Source organism: Canis lupus, chromosome 22 (assembly GCF_003254725.2).
Source record: "Canis lupus dingo isolate Sandy chromosome 22, ASM325472v2, whole genome shotgun sequence".
Classification (NCBI taxonomy): domain Eukaryota; kingdom Metazoa; phylum Chordata; class Mammalia; order Carnivora; family Canidae; genus Canis; species Canis lupus.
Window position 1 is genome coordinate 858,363 of NC_064264.1, and position 16,591 is coordinate 874,953.

At 45.0% G+C, this 16,591-nt stretch overlaps 1 protein-coding gene across 5 annotated transcripts in view; it reads right to left on the minus strand.

Annotated features, from left to right (window-relative positions):
• Nucleotides 1-624: 624 nt before the first annotated feature.
• Nucleotides 625-16,591, minus strand: part of RNASEH2B (ribonuclease H2 subunit B) — a 58,891-nt gene continuing 42,924 nt past the window's right edge. For all 5 annotated transcript variants that reach the window (XM_049099263.1, XM_025478392.3, XM_035704525.1 and 2 more), the window contains 6 exons: nucleotides 14,490-14,554; nucleotides 12,942-13,047; nucleotides 10,107-10,188; nucleotides 8,430-8,472; nucleotides 4,189-4,269; nucleotides 625-1,063 (listed from right to left, as the gene is read on the minus strand). In XM_049099263.1, the coding sequence (XP_048955220.1) occupies nucleotides 947-1,063; nucleotides 4,189-4,269; nucleotides 8,430-8,472; nucleotides 10,107-10,188; nucleotides 12,942-13,047; nucleotides 14,490-14,554 (494 nt within the window). In that variant the 3' untranslated portion in view covers nucleotides 625-946. The remainder of the gene's footprint in view (nucleotides 1,064-4,188; nucleotides 4,270-8,429; nucleotides 8,473-10,106; nucleotides 10,189-12,941; nucleotides 13,048-14,489; nucleotides 14,555-16,591) is intronic.

Consider the following 16,591-nt stretch of genomic DNA (forward strand, 5'->3'; position numbering starts at 1 on the left):
AGGGCACGATCCCGCGCCCTTTCTGTGAATGATCTTCCCAGAAGTATGTATTCGGAAAATTCAGTTATAAACTGGCAAGTCCACATCTAAAAATCTATTCTAAGGGAGCAATTAAAGATGTGAACAAACATTTACTTATAATCTGATTCTTCAAACAGTGAACATTTGTAAGTAATGTAAATGTCCAAAATAGGGTCATGGTCATTAAATAATCAAATATCCAAATAATTAAAAATGACCAGCATTAAAAAAAAGCGTATTTATGAAGAATACTTTAGTAGCCTGGGAAGATGCTCCCAAAATAAAGTGTCAAGAAAGAAGATGATAAAATTAGTATTACGATTCCTTAAAAAATTATTATTATAAGAACATGTGCCATATATGATCTCTGGGTAGTGTCAAGTTGGGAGATTACCACTTTAATTTTACGCCTTTCCCTATTTTCTACAACAAACATGTATTCATAAAACAGAAAATATTAAACAGAAGATTTACTGAAAACAAATGGCTTTTAGGAGGTAGTAGTCTCCCCGACAGCTGCTGATTGCTGTCAGTGCGCTGAAAACCATACTGCTATAGGCACCGTGTGGCAAAGCGGCATAAAGTAACAGGCACACACTCAAATATTGTCACATGTCAGTTTATTGAGCAAAAACCAGGATGCCAGCTAGAGGATAACTCTATTCACTTGATTACTTTTCATGATGTCAAACAAAACTCTGAAGGCCACAGGCCACAGAGTTACACAATGACTTTCCCACATTTTGTTCAGAAAGACAAAAATCAAATCCCAGGAAATGTCTGACTCTGAAAATTGCCTTGATTTTTTTTTTTTTTTTTCCTCCAAAAGGCAGTAATTAAGTCAGGAGGTACATTGGTGTGGGGGAAGGACAAAAAAGGAACATGTAAAAGGCAAATAATTTTGCTAGATTTCATTGTCAAAGTTTCAGATCTTTTCAATTTTTTTTTTATTTTTCGTAGCAAAAAAGGAATCAATACTTTTCATTCCACTCTTGTCAACTTTAGCCAAAGCCTTCTGAGCTGCAGTCATTTTGCTATTTTTCTGTTAAGGAAAATAAGAGAAAAATTGTTACAAATGTAACATTTATGAATCGTACATGCAAATCAAACAAGACCATGCATGTCTCAAGGTTCATGTATTTGTTGCTAACGTGTTTCATAAGGGAGCAATGATGATGATGATGATGATGATGATGATGATTTTTTTTTTTAAGTTCTGATTTCCATTCCGAGTTTAGACCCAAGACATAAAGTCTGGAGCAACAGGCAGGAGACAAACCTCTGCCCTCTGAGGGTGGAACGTTACGACCCGTGGTTGACTTTGGGGGGACGGCTCCGGAGGAAGGGCCTATTAGCCCAGTAGCGCCAACAAAGAGACTGGGAGCGACTGGGGGGGTCACAGCGTGTTGCGGCGTGATGACGGGTGCACAACGGGCGCCGCTGCGTTGCTCTCGGGGGCCCAGGGCAGCCACGGGGGCCTAGGACAGCTGCTGTATCCCAGACAACCCGTACCCGGGAGCATGGGGACCAGCAGGGCGACCGCCCCGGTCCTCTTCCAACAAAGGGAGACTTTTCAAAAGGCTGCCTTGGAGGAGCCCTGCCTTTTAAAGGCCGCTCCCCTGCCAGTCACTGTCTGGCTCCGTCCTGGGACCCACGCTGCCAGAGGCTAAAGAGCAGCAGGGCCACACGGGGTGGGACTCGGCAAAGCCGAAGCCAAGCCCTCTGTCCCCCGAGCGCCGTGGGGCGAAGCCTCTGCCGGAGAACCTTCCAAGGGCACGGGGCATGGTCCCTGGCATCTTGCTTCTCATATTCGGCCCCATTTCAGGGGCTTGTTTTTTGCCTGGATGGGACAAAGTGACAGTCTCCTCGAGACGAGTTATCCCCCGAATTCAGCTGACACCCTGGCCCAACCTCTCAGTTCCTGGGACTGTGCCCAGGTAGACGGGACAAAAAGCAGCCGTCACAAGGGTGGGGGCAGAAACAATTCCATGGAGGAACTCAGGAACGGCCCTCTACGGAAGCCGTCCAGAATGCTCCCTATCTTGCCAAGTCTCAACTTGGATTACCCCCTGACGTGGCCTGCCCAGATACGTTACGCAGAGCCCCAAGAGTCAAACCGATGAACGTTAAATGCCAAGGAGCGGGTAACTGCTGTTAAAATTTAGGAGAAGGGGATCCCTGGGTGGCTCAGCCTTTTGGCACCTGCCTTCAGCCCAGGACATGATCCTGGAGACCCAGGATCGAGTCCCAGTCCCACGTCGGGCTCCCTGCATGGAGCCTGCTTCTCCCTCTGCCTGTGTCTCTGCCTCTCTCTTTGTGTCTCTCATGAATAAATGAATAAAATCTTTAAAAAATAATAAAAAAAATAAAATTTAGGAGGAAGTTAATTTATCTTAGGGCAGGCAAGGTCTTTCTAAGCATAAAAATAATGAGAAAATCACAAGGAAAAACATTTCCTACATTTAATCCTCAGAATAACTTACAACTGTTTAAAAAAAAATAGAATAAAAAGGCTAAAAGCCAATTAGGGAATTATTTGTACCCTGTATGTCATGAAGTGTTGTTAAATTCCTAATCTAGAATAGGCTCTTAAAAATCAACAAGAAAAACCCTAGTATTCCAATACGAAAAACAGGCACTGGACATGGACTGACAATTTGCAGAAATGCAAATGGACCACAATCATTTGGAAAAAACAACAACTAACTTTTCTCGTCAGAGAAATACAGCCTAATTAGAGAGTCAAAAATTTCAAGAATAAAGATAATATTCAGTGTTGTCAACAAAGCAAGATGAATGCTCAACAGCAATGATGGTTGGGAATACAAATTTCTACATTTTTGGAAAGCAGTTTATATACATATACACATACATATGTGCATATATATACAGTTTATATAACATGTATACACACACATACATAAACATATATTTACACACATATATAAACATGAGCTCCTTCCACATGATTTACATGTTTTATAGTCATGTATATGATTATATGACAAAATCATATGATTATATATAATAAATATATAAAACCACAATCCTATATATGTGCACACATATATTTATATATTGTCTCAAATCACAATCCTATATATGTACACACACACATATATTTATATATTATCTCAAAAATCATGGAAAGAGCTCATGTTTTCTTTTTTTTTCCTTTTTTTTTTTCCACAGAGCTCATGTTTTCTAAGCTCTTACTCTTTCTTAGTTCTAAATTGTGTCTAATGAGATAACCAGAGATACAGACTATAACATTTATCACTTCATTAGGACAAGAAATAGAAAAGGCAGAATAACCCATGTGTCCAAAACTAAGGGAGCTAGTAAATAGATCATATACCTTATGGCGAAATAAAATAAATGACTGAATATCATGAGACCATGAAGGTTGTCACAGAATGCCTCATGACACGTAAACATTTTCACAATACAGTGAAATGCTAACTGAGAGAGAGGAGACCCCAAACTGTAAATATTAAAATGCCAATTTTAAAAGCTATGCATGCATTTAGAATGTATGGATCAGATAAAACTTTGTAAGAAAGGTCATGAAAATATTTGCTGGGGTGACTGCTGGATGGTGACTAAGGACTATCGTCATCGTCAGAAGCTCTGGGAAGCTTCCAGGAAGCACAGCTCCCTCGCTCTGCGCCCCTCTGAGGACAGAGTCCGGCATGCTCTTGCTACGTGTACCGCCCCACCTTGATCCGGGAAAAAGCCTTCCCGGCTTGATATATTCGCTGTCGTTCACAACTGTGACTTAATCACTGAGTCACAGAAATGCAAGTTACTAATCCTTGCATTAAATCACAAAATTAGGGCAGCCCCTGTGGCTCAGCGGTTTAGCGCCACTTTTGGCCCAGGGCGTGATCCTGGAGACCTGGGATTGAGTCCCACATCGGGCTCCCTGCGTGGAGCCTGCTTCTCTCTCTGCCTGTGTCTCTGCCTGTCTCTGTCTCTGTGTGTCTCATGAATAAATTAAAAAAATCTTTAAAAAAAATGTGAAAAAAATAAATCACAAAACTATAATTTAAAATTTAAAAAAAACCCACAAAATTATACAATCACAGTCAAGCACATTCCCGGATGTCCTCGCGCAGATCGCCTAACTGGATCCAGGAACAGGCCACGACGGCGGGACACACATACCTTTTCAGTCTTCAAATCCTTCCTGTTAAACTTAGTGTAATCTTCTTTTGCTTCTATGGGCTCATCAGATACCTTTACTTTCTGCAATGTTAGAGCAGGGAAGTGATGTCAAATGTTACCTCAACACATCAATTTGTTTTTTTTTAAAGACTATACGAAAAAAAAAGAAAAAAAAAGACTATACAGGTCATTTTGGTCAAGGCCAAAGGGAAGAGCAGACCCTGCAAGGGGCCCACTTTGCATTTCGCCAATTATGTGGGAGAGCGAGCCGCAGATACCCCCTGAGCGGCAGCCGTGAGGCGGGGCCGTCCGACGGGGTCCATGACCCGGCCCACGGGCAGCCGAGCGGTGCTGCTCATGGATTCTGTTCATAGCAGCATGAGGGGGCACCTGGGTGACTGCCGGCTTCGAGGACAGTCTAGGAGGGTGAAGGCGGGCACAGAAGTCAAAGACAAGAAATTCTTTGAAGGGGGCCAGGTGTCCAGCTGGAGCCACCACTTGGCTCACCTTCTGGGTTGGTGTGATGCCCGTTTAGGAATAAGGCATGAAAAAAAAAAAGCAATAAGGCACGAAATTATCTCTTATCACCATTTTTGTATAGCCTCACTCTTACCTCCTTTCAACTCAACTATCTCATTTTGTCCACACGAGGACAACCCTGCAAGGTGAGCAGCCAGCAGGACGAGGACGCACAGAGAGATTAAACGCACGACCGAAGGCCACTTCGCAGAGGCCGGGGGTAAGGTCTCCATTGCTGTACAAGGGCTCTTTCCATGAGGCCCAATGCAACTAGTTCCGCCTTTCCTTCCTGTTTCCACCTTCCTCCTGAGCACTTTGCACCCATGAATGCGAGAACCTTGTCAGGAGCTAGGTCTGTGGCCTTAATGTTCACATAACTGAAGGGACTGGGACTTATTTACTACGTGAGAGGCACGTAGCAGGGCAGGTAAGTCTTGATGCTCAACACGGAGAATTGACGGCACAGTGGCCACAGCCTGGGTTTCTGCAGATCCTCAAGCTCTCTGTGGAGACACGGGGTGGACAAGACACACTGTGGGTCTCCCCCAGCAAAGGCGGATTTGTTCCCAGCTTCCCTCTTCCTAACCCAGCATTTGCTAAAGCATAGAACTGCGGAGTAGGCGTTAAAAGACGCCATGGCACGTGTGTGAGGCCAAGGGGATGCGACGGCAGGCCTTGAAGTTCTTCACCGTAAAGCACAGAGGGGCATCCTGGAAATCCGTCACGTCACACGGCGGGGCGGGCCTTCTCTTGGTCACACAGCAACCTCCCCGCAAACGCATCTTCAAGGGAGAAAGCCTAGCTCATCACCAACAGACTACCTGCCCACATAGTGCGCATCCAAGCCACGTTCAGAAGAATACAGATTTCTATTTGAATTAAGGTCAGTAAAGGGCATTTAGGTGGGTGATGCTTATTTTTATGCAAAAGAGAAGGAGAGTGGATCTCACAGGGAGTAGAGATGAAGGCTACGATGGCCTCGCACTGCAGAAGGCAGGGACGCCTGGGTGGCTCAGGGGTGGAGCGCCGCCCTCGGCCCAGGGCGTGACCCCGGGGTCCTGGGATCGAGTCCCGCATCTGCTCCCCGCACAGAGCCTGCTTCTCCCTCTGCCTGTGTCTCATGAATAAGTAAATTAAAAAACCTCAAAAAAAAAGCCTGCAGAAGGCTTGAAGTCCTAAGACGGTCTGCTCTCCTCTATGGTAAAACGTTCTACTACAGATGTGCTGTCCAGTTGGGCACGCTCGCTTCTCGCTGATAAGTCCGATGGAAAACGTTCAAGACAAGATTTAAGACGAAAAGTGCTTCTTAATAAGCATACACTGTTTAATAAGATGACTGACTTGTCCAAGGGTTTTGACGGCTCCGGATCAAGCAAGACACCGGTTATCAGCTCATCAAAAAGAAAACTATGTTGGAGGGGCCTCAGCACTGACCTTTCTCCAGTTATTCACAGCATGCGCCGAATATGTTCAGAGGAATCCTCATTTCTACACTTATTTTAATTTTTGTTATTTAAATAACCAGATCAGGTCCTTGGGTGGCTCAGTTGGTTAAGTGTCTGGCTCCTGGTCTCAGCTCTGGTCTCAACCTCAGGGTCATGGGTTCAAGGCCCGTGTTTGGGCTCCACGCTGGGCATGGAGACTATTTAAAAAAAAAAAACAAAAACAAAAAACGCCCAAACTGCTACAGATTTAGGGGAAAGTTTCAGAAGAAACAGGAAAAAAAGGCTCAGAAAGACAGCAACAAAGGCTATGACTCAATGGGTAACGGGTACAGTTCTGGAGAAGGAGTGAAAGAACGGCCCAGTACCACAGGAGTTAGTGTCAGGGGGTTCTTATCCTTAACGATGGTCTGCAAGGAGGAGCTCAGGTGTCCCCAACCCGCTGACTGCATCCGCCCCGCCGGCCGCCAGCCGTCCACTCAAACGACAGAAAGGGGCGAGGGCGGGGTGGGACGCTGGGCTTCGGCCCACGCAAACGTGTGATAGTAAGGAAATAGTGCAAAACACATTAAGGTCCACAGGCCCATGAATCATGGGTGGCGGCCTCCCTGCTAGCACAGCAGAGTGGGGGCTGGGGACAGAGGCCATGGGCTCCGTGGGGCTCAGATGGCCACTCTCCGGCCTTTACAGACCAAGGCTGCCAACCCCTGATCTAAATCATACCCAAGGACATCACAAGCACTTTAAGGTCTGGAAATTAAGAAAACAGAAAACCGGGTTAAAAGTGAAGGTAGGGAATGCACCACCGAGGACGGCACCAAGGGCCGAAGGCTTCCAGAACGGGCGCAGGTCCCCTCTCGAAGGGCCTCGAAGTTACTACGGAAGGCAGACATCTGGGAGAAAGACAGATGCGTCGCTTCTGGAGGGAGAGGAGCGAAACAGACACGCTCCTCCGCCTCGTGTCACAGGGCAATCAGGTCTCTGTCCCGAGAGCGGCTGTCGGGGATGAACTGCCACGGGAAGGACACGGCTCTGACCCCTCACGACCTCGGGTCTTGCAGCAGCTGACCCCCGCCCCGTGCTATTCCCCTCCAGAGAGGATGGCCCTCCTTTGACAAGCTGCTGGTGACGGCCTACGGCTACCGTCGATGCGCTTGAAACTTTCCATCCTTCTCAAAAGTCGAAGTAACGAGTGCTCCAAACGGGACAGGATACCAAAAAAAAAAAAAAAAAAACCCCAAAAAACCAAAAAAAAAAAAAACCCACAAAAAACAAAAAAACCAAACCCAAAACAACGAAACCCAAGCACGCTGGCCACGTGGAAGGCAGGGAAAGGAACATTCCCTAACACCCACAGCGTGTCCCCTTTCCATTCTCAAGGAGCCGGTACCCCGCTGGCGGGGAGGGACCTCAGCGACACACCGGCGCACGTCTCTATTTCCCTGCCTCCGAGAAGCGCTCCTCGAGGGTCTGGGGGACGGAGGGACCCCGCAGTTTGCCATCGGGGTGGTGTATGGCCGACTCCTCTGCTCTCCCCCTCCAGGAGACAGACACAAACCGAAGCCCACGGAGCAGAGGAGCCGTGGGCAGGAGTCTGAGAAAGTCTGGAAGAGGAAGGGTTTTTTGCAATACACAAGTTGCCTTGATCATTCCAAGCAGGGGTGTGTTTTGGGGGGGAAGAAGCTTGGCTCCCCTAGCTCAAAGGATTCTTTGTGTTGCAAAAATCATGCTTTTAGCGCCGCCTTCGGCCCAGGGCATGATCCTGGAGACCCGGGATAGAGTCTCATGTTGGGCTCCCCGCATGGAGCCTGCTTCTCCCTCTGCCTGTGTCTCTGCCTCTCTCTCTTTCTGTGTCTCTCATGAATAAATAAAATCTTTAAAAAAAAAAAAAATCATGCTGTGTTCACCTCTGTGCCAGTAACAATTAGATCTGGCAAAATGAGTTTTTGTTATACATCGAGTATTCCTGACGATTAAGAGAGCTAATTACAGCACCTGGCTGGATTTTAATTATATATCTGTAAGGTTTTTACGGTAGGTTTCTGGCTACAACCGACTCTTAACTTGGTTTTCGCAGCACTGTTTTTATCATTCAGGTAAAATCTACAAAAATAAAAGAATATCGATGGAGAGCTCATTATAATCTTTAATTCACCCAGCGTCACTCCACCCAAGGAGGACTCAGTAGGCTTTACAATGTACTAGAGCACACTCTACCTCTGTGGTAAAAATGTAATATTTATCCAAATCCCCCAAAGATCTTTAGTCACAGCTCCTTACCTTTGATGGAGGGCTTGGCAATGGAACTGAAGGTTCTGGAAGCCTGAGGAGTCAAAAATAAGAATCAGAGTCATGGTTTTTCATAGACAAGCAAACAGAGAGACTGGGTCACCTTAGGACTTAGTAATGAGACTTTCTTGGACTAGCTTCACCCCCCGGTGTCCTAGTGTAAACCATCTCGGTGGAAAGAATGACGTTTCTCTAAATGAAAAAAAAATCTTCATTTTTCTCATATTGGAATTGTCTGAACTAAAAAATAAAATAAAATAAAATTAGGACTCACTTGTTACAGTGGAACTGCTCTTCTTTAGTCTCCATAAATTTAGCATAAATGTTGTATTTCTCCCTTCATTAGTGATGAATCCGTCATATATATTTTTTTATTTAAATACAATGTATTTGACATACAATGGAATCCAGCGTATATTTAAAAGTGAGAATTATTTTAACTGCCTAACAAAGAGTCAGACAAACTTGACCTTTCTTCAGTTAAAGAGAAGTTTAACTGACATGTCTTTCTCTCCAAATCTTTAACCAAAAGCTAATCACTTCTGAGCAAAGAAAGGAATTTAAGAAATAACAGGAGTACAAAGATCTAGGTCTCTAATGAGACAAACAGGCACTGAGAAACCCAGGGAAATATTAAACAGAAAGATAGCATTATCAATTTAAAGCAGGCTTTCAGAAACACTTTAACTATTATGGAAACTAGTTTCCACTCATTGTTTTTTAAAGTAGGACCTATGCAGTTTGCTAAAAACAGCAACTATATATCTATTAAGAAGTTGCTTTATCTTCACGTATCAGAGGGGAAAGCTATTATAAGAATCAGGAAAAGCTATTATCACACCCATAAAATCTTAACAATAGTTGCTAAAATCTAGAAAAGAAACACATTCCTTTCAGCCTAAGGTAAAGTCTTTATATTATATTAAATATCTTTATGAAGGACAAGCCACAAATCAAATCGTTCTTAAACCCCTTTTCAGCCTTCAGACACAGATTGTGTTTCATCATTTGAGTTCCAAGTGCTGGGCACAATAGAGGTACTTGGCCAACGTCTAACGACCGTGAAAATGCTACAAAACCTTTAAATGTAATTTTCAAAAATATTCTAGGGACGCCTGGATGGCTCAGTCAGTTAAGCCTCTGCCTTTGGCTCAGGTCATGATCCCAGGGTCCTGGGCTCCAGCCTCAGGTCGGGCTCCCTGCTGAGCAGAGTGTTGGGGGGGGGGGTTTGCTTCTCCTTCTCCCTCTGCCCCCCCCCCACTCTTGTTCTCTCTCAAATTACAAAAACAAATCTTAAAAAAAAATATATTCTACATGCCATCTATTGTTTTCTTCTAAACTTTATTTCGCTTAAAATGATCACGTGGAACCAAATTAGTAAAGTCTAACTGGGGATAAAATTTTATACCGTTTACCCTCTACAATCATAGCAACTCGCGATTCCAGTCCTAATGCTCACTAGTTTCCTCAATCAGTATGCATCACATCAATTTGTTCCAATAAATCAGTGTCTATTAAAAGTCACCTTCAAACCACAAAGCCTAGGATGTAACTCAAGAATAATTTCTTATCTGAAACAGTGATGTGATAAGCTTTAAAGGAACCTGCTGGGGAACCAAGAAGCACCAAGGCACTTCCTAATTATAACTAAAGATGAATGATACTTACTTTAAATATTTTGCTAAGTCATCACTTAATTCTTTAGGGATGTAATCAGATATCAGACCATGGGCATAGCAAACATAATCCTCTGAAGAAACAGAATGGAGAGTGCAAGAAAAAAAATTAGTAACAATTATAGTAGTTTTACAGTCAAATTGACTAGAGTTAAAATTCTGGCTCTATCAGGCCTTAGAGACTCACTTAAGCTCTTAGCCTCCGTTTCCTCATCTGTAAAATGGGGACGCTAACATCCATCTGTTAGAGTAGTGAGCAATTTCATGGATAAAATATGATAGAGGATGATATCAAAGTTAGCAGATGACATAACACAGCAGATGCTCACCAAATGATGGTTAGAATAAGGATTCGGGGTTGTTTTCTTAGCTGAAGCCTTTGAATACAAATAAAGCTCAAAATCAGCTGTGACAATTTGACATGTTCGTGCCTTCTAAAGACTAATCTTTTCTAGGTCTGTTGCAATACAGAATAAATCTAATTAACGAGTGGTAATGAGTCTGTTCATTTAAGAGACATAGTATATGACACGTCTCTGTCAAGTACGTGCTTTATAAGAATCCTGAACATTATATATACCCTCAAACTAGTAAAACTGCCTTCTGGGCAGTCCGGGTGGTTTAGCGCCTGCCTTTGGCCCAGGGCACGATCCTGGAGACCCGGGATCAAGAGTCCCGCATCGGGCTCCCTGCATGGAGCCTGCTTCTCCTTCTGCCTGGGTCTCTGCCTCTCTCTCTGTGTCTCTCATGAATAAATGAATAAAATCTTAAAAAAAAATAAAAAAAAAACTACCTTCAAAAATGTATAAAACTAAGCTCAGTAGGATGTATCATTGTTAATTAATTAATTCTTAGCACCTGGACACTCAGTTCTAAAATGAAGCTGTGGCATCAGTGAGCTGCAGCTACATGAGACCAAATCTGTTTACGGCCCTGTTTTTAAATTCAGTATTTCACATATACTAGAGGATAATCAAAGTTAATATGTGGATAATCATTTGGAGATAATCAAAAACACTGTCTCAGGTTTGCTGCTGGGATACTTATTTGCTCCTTTTTTTTTTTCCTTTCTCTTCTGCCTTCAAACTAAGATTTTATTTGCCTGAGCATTAAAGGGACTGCTGTCCGGACCACATGATCTCGGAGAGTCTTCAGTGAGAGACTCTCTCCACCAACATAGAACTGAAAGTTATCACCAGACCCTTCTTAAAATGTGCTCCTGGTTCTAGGTTGGTAATTATCCACGAATGGATGAAGGGACCTAAGAAAGCCAGCATGTTATTTGTTTGCCTCTTCTGGCTGCAAACTTCATTAAAGATCTAAAAAGAAAGGAAATAGTGTAAATACTGTAGGCTTACTTTCTGGCTAGACCCTAAAGCCATGGCAATAGAGCCGTGCCCAGTCCCTGGATTGGCTTATACCGACTCAGAAATTGGTATAAACGCTGGATTCAGAGCAGAATATGTGTCCTACTAGCTAGGATGGGTGACCTTGGCTAAGTCATTTACATCTCTGAGACCACAAATCCTTACTTTTAAAATGAGATCTGTCTAAATAATCTCTAATATCCCTTCTCCTTCTTAAAAAAAAAAAAAAAATCTATGGTCCATCCATCCATCTGACTGAACCCCTTCTCTTTTGTTAGAGCTGATCAAAAACCGTGATAGCTGGTAAACTGAGTATGGCCAGAGCATTCCCCCATTTCCAGAACGGCAGGAGTCCTCTACCATCTACTGGTGAAAAGTGTTTTAAGGTATATTTCGGCCAAAGATCGCCTGAATTATACCTTCAATCACAAGCAGACTCTTGGTCCTAGTTGTTGTTGTTTTTTTTTTAAGATTTTATTTATTTGTGAGAGACACAGAGAGAGAGAGAGAGAGAGAGAGAGAGAGAGAGGCAGAGACACAGGCAGAGGGAGAAGCAGGCTCCATGCAGGGAGCCCGACGCGGGACTCAATCCCGGGTCTCCAGGATCATGCCCTGGGTTGAAGGCGGCGCTAAACCACTGAGCCACTGGGGCTGCCCTCTTGGTCCTAGTTTTAATTGTTTTAATGACAAAACTCAGAGGCTTTGGAGTTTGCCCACAACAGGGGAACAATGGATTGGAGCTCAAAGTCAGAATAATTTCTGTCCCACCATTTGAGAAGGTCAATCGCATAATGTAGCTGTGTTTATTCAACTACACAACTATGCTCATATAAAAATAAGAGGATGGCACGCTGGGAAAAGCAAAAGAACAGACCTTAATAACCTAAAAGAAAAAAATTGCCGGAGGAATTGGTTTTCACCTAAAATCGAAATATTAAGACCAATAGTAGGATACGCCGCAGAGAGGTAGCACATTGGAAACCCAGGGCCACACAAGTAGTAGCACAAACATGGTAAGTGTGGGCCTCGGAGCCAACAGCTCCATCGGAAGCTCGGCTTTATCATTTACCAGCCGTGTGACCTGGGGCACAGCCTCTAGACTCTCAGTGTAGATGGGACCTGCGGGGAGGGTCAGCGGGGCTGCTGTGTGTCCAGTGGCAATTCAAACACGGGGCGTGCACACAGCACTCTCTTGATAATCGACAGCCCAAGTCGTTTGGCCGGTTATTACTATTAGTGCAAAGCAAATATTTGCCGAAGGCAGGATTTAAGTATCAATTAGTGAGAGCAATGATCTACGGTAGAAGTATTACTGGGCTCGGAACCCCGAGATCTGCAAGAGCACAGGGCAAGAATGCAAAGCTTCTGAGACATCACGATTTTAAATCCGCAGGACAGACATTTATACGTCAGCAGCTTCCTCCAGGCAAAAAGGACTTCTGACGAAATGATCTGCTTACCTTCCTTGTCACTGGAAAACGGGTCACCAGAGAAAAATGCAGTTGCCTGTACCCGGGCGCTGACGTTCACATTGTTGGTTTTTAAGGCCGACACGGTCTGCTGAACCTGTGAAGTAACCATAAAGGGAACGTTAGGGTATTTCCAACTAACATTAGAAATCCACAACCTTCCAGATCGTCCTCCCACCATTTAGGATGCAGGAAGAAGTACCCGAGGACCTAGAAGTGTCTTCACCAGGTATCAGATGATGAGAGATGGCGCAGTTTATATGCAATAATTTTTCTAAACAGAAAAAATAATAAATTTTCCCCTTTCTAAGGATTTAAGAAAAGAGACATATTCAATAAATATAAATGTCCCTTTGCTATTCGTGTCATTATTATTCGCTAAGGACAAAACTAAATGCCAAGGTCCTGCTCAGCACTCACCCTTATTCTTCACCTACTACTAATGCAAATGCAGGGTGACCCATGGGGGCATCTTTGCTCTGCTTTGTATAGTAGTGGCCTCACTGCAAGGTCCATTTCCATTTTTCCAGGTTCCCCACGTGCCCGGTAACACGATGGAACAAGCAGGTCTTTACATACAAGATAGAAGAGGAACTTGGGAATCGGTACTATACAGGTATGCACAGAACCGGAAAAATTTTGTCATCCATAGACCCGGTCTGGGGAGATTCCTAATCAGTGCGAAGTGCACGATATTCTTACTCCACTGGCTGTCAAAGTGGTTGGTTTGTTTCCACTGTACCCACAGTAAGAAATAACACAGCAACCCAATACTTCAACACATCTATAGTTACATGTTTCATAAAACCATAATTAATACTTGTCCTTACTCTGTGCTATATTTTAATGCATCACACTACACTCCATCCCACCCCACCCTGTCCCACCCCACTCCACCCCATCCCACCCCACCCCATCCCACCCCAATCCCATCCCATCCCATCCCACCCCATCCCAATCCCATCCCATCCCAATCCCATTCCATTCAATTCTAAGAGAAATACTGATCAAGACCCACTAAATCAATCTGAAAAACGCTGCTCAGACCTTATGTTCTAGGATTTTAGGATCACTAAGATCCCTCGAGCAACCAGACGCTGACAGTGAGACACACTGCCTCTAAGTGTGAATCCCGTCTGCCCCAGCCCTTTGCTGTGCTGCATGTGAGCAACCTCAACCTCTGAGACAACAGCAGGACTTGCAGCAGCAAAAATGCATCATGTCTGATATCACCTGGCATGGAAAACTCAAATCTCCATCACCATGGAGAACTTCTTGCACCCAGTGGTGAGGATCGTGGGAAATGGGGAAGATGACGATAACTCCAGACATACATGAATGATGGAGGATGAAAAGTAAAGCATTTCTTTTCCTATCTGGATATCTTTATACAGTTTTTCTCCTTTAACTGGATACACAAGATGGTCTTTGGATTCAGACTTAGCACATTCTCTAAATATTATTTAAAGGGAGCATTAAACTTTTCCTGCTGGAAAAAGTAGGTACTCCAGTACTCCAGGTACTAGAGATGTACTATACCTTTTTTCCAAGCCACTTTATTGTCTTCTCCTTGCTGTACTTATAATACTTCTTTTTGTCTACTTCTGGATTGAAGAAAAAAAAAACATAAGTGTATTAAACAAAAAAATAAATTCCTAAGGTTATATCTTATACTATATATATACTATATATATATCTAGATATATGCTATATATATATATAATCTATCTATCTATATAAATATATATACTATCTATCTAGATATATCTTAAAAATGTTTCATAACAGTTTATATTCTTGAAAAACTCAATTTATAAGCCTGGGAGCACACTTGCGTCTAAAAAAAAAAAATTCCAAAACAGAACTTGGGTGACTCAGGTTTCATCCAACCATTAAATGAATGGGAATCTAAGCAAATCATCAAATTACACTAACAGTTCTCATCTCAAGGAGAAATTTTTTTTCTTCCCTTTTTGTTGCATCTATATGAGATGACAGATGTTAACTAAACGCACTGTGGTGATCATTTCGTAACAGCTGTGAGTCAAACCATCATGCCGGACACCTTAAGCCCATACAGCGATGTGTGTCGATCGTTTAATAAAACTGGGAAAAGGCATAAAACAAATCTGTAGAGAATGAATCCGTCATTTTAAAAACACAGCAAATTAACATGGCAAGCAACCTTCATTTTTTGAAATAATTTTAAGCTTACCCTAGTGTTTTCCATTACAGACATCTTTTCTAAAATAAAAGTGGAAATCCCAAGAAAGGAAACTGAAACTAAATGCAGATGCATATGCTTCATAGGCACTGCAGACAGTCAGGGAAAAAAATAAATCTTGTCAACTACTTGGGACTGTCCTGGTGGGATCAGCGAGAACGAAGAAACGATAAACCCATCTTCGAAGGCGTTACCAGCGTGACCACAGCTGTATTTCAGGGAATCCAGATTTACGACAGGCTTGACTCGGCCCTTAAGGGGATAAAGGCTCCAGGTTTCTAGGGTCCACTTGCTCCCTTCGCAACCCCCTAGCTTTGCACAGGGTGACGTGGGCCCGAATGTCCTTGGCGACCCTTCGCCCAGGGAGTTTCTCACTCTCTGGGCCACCGGCAGAGAGCCGGGCCCCTGCCTGTGGGGGGGTGACCTGGGGGCCCCTGAAAGCCCCGGGCCAGCGCGGACTCCCCCACCTGACTGCTCGCAATCACCGTGGGAATGGTTTTTCGTGGTCCGGCCCGTCGCCCGCGCCACACCACGGTTCCCACGGGCGAGGGGCTGGCCGTGGCTCCGAACCTTCCTCCCCACTTCAGCCTGCGCTTATCTACACTGTGGGCACCAGGAGGCATGACGGAGGGCCCGGAGCGGTGGAGGGGAGATGGCTGCGGATGGTGCCAGAAGCCCCAGGACCCCGGGGTGTGACGCCGGCTGCGCTGGAGCCAACGGCCCCGACCCGCCCTGCAGCCAGGTGCTCCTGCCCACGTCCCAAGAGAAGGGCGGTTCCCAGAGCGTCCAGCAGTCCCTCGATGCACGTACGTGCGGCCCGGGCTGGAACCTCTGAAGGGGCGCGTTCACCGCCTGAGCCCGTCCCTGGGCAGCTCAGCGCAGCCTCTCCTCAGGAATGTGCCTTGATGCCGCTGCTCCCTCCTGTCTGCCTCGAATCTCCACATTCCTTGAGGACGGTCTACAACCTGCCAGTTTCCTTGCCCTCTCGCTCCAGAGCCCCCCACAGGCCCTTCCTTAATCCTCTTGAAAATGCGCTGCCGGAGTTGGTGGAGACGCGGGCCCTGCACCGCACGGCCCGGCTCTGGGCCCGGCTCTGGACCCTGGGCCCGGCGCCCGTCCCCTGCCGAGCAAGGCCACCCACACGGGGCCGAGCGCACATGCCCCACACGCAACCAGCACTTAGTATTATTTTAAAAGGAAGATTAAGGACGGCTTGCCAGTGCCGGCAGCATCACACGCCACGGTCTACGTGCAAGCCTGGCGGAGCTCCTCACATGCACTCCTCGCTGACGTTCAGAATGAATCTTGGGTGGAAACCGCGGTCTGGCCCATCCCCACCTCCAAGGACTGGGCTAGAGGGACGTGGAGCGCGTCGTCCCAGGTCACTGAGGCAGCGAGCAGGCAACCAGACCCTACG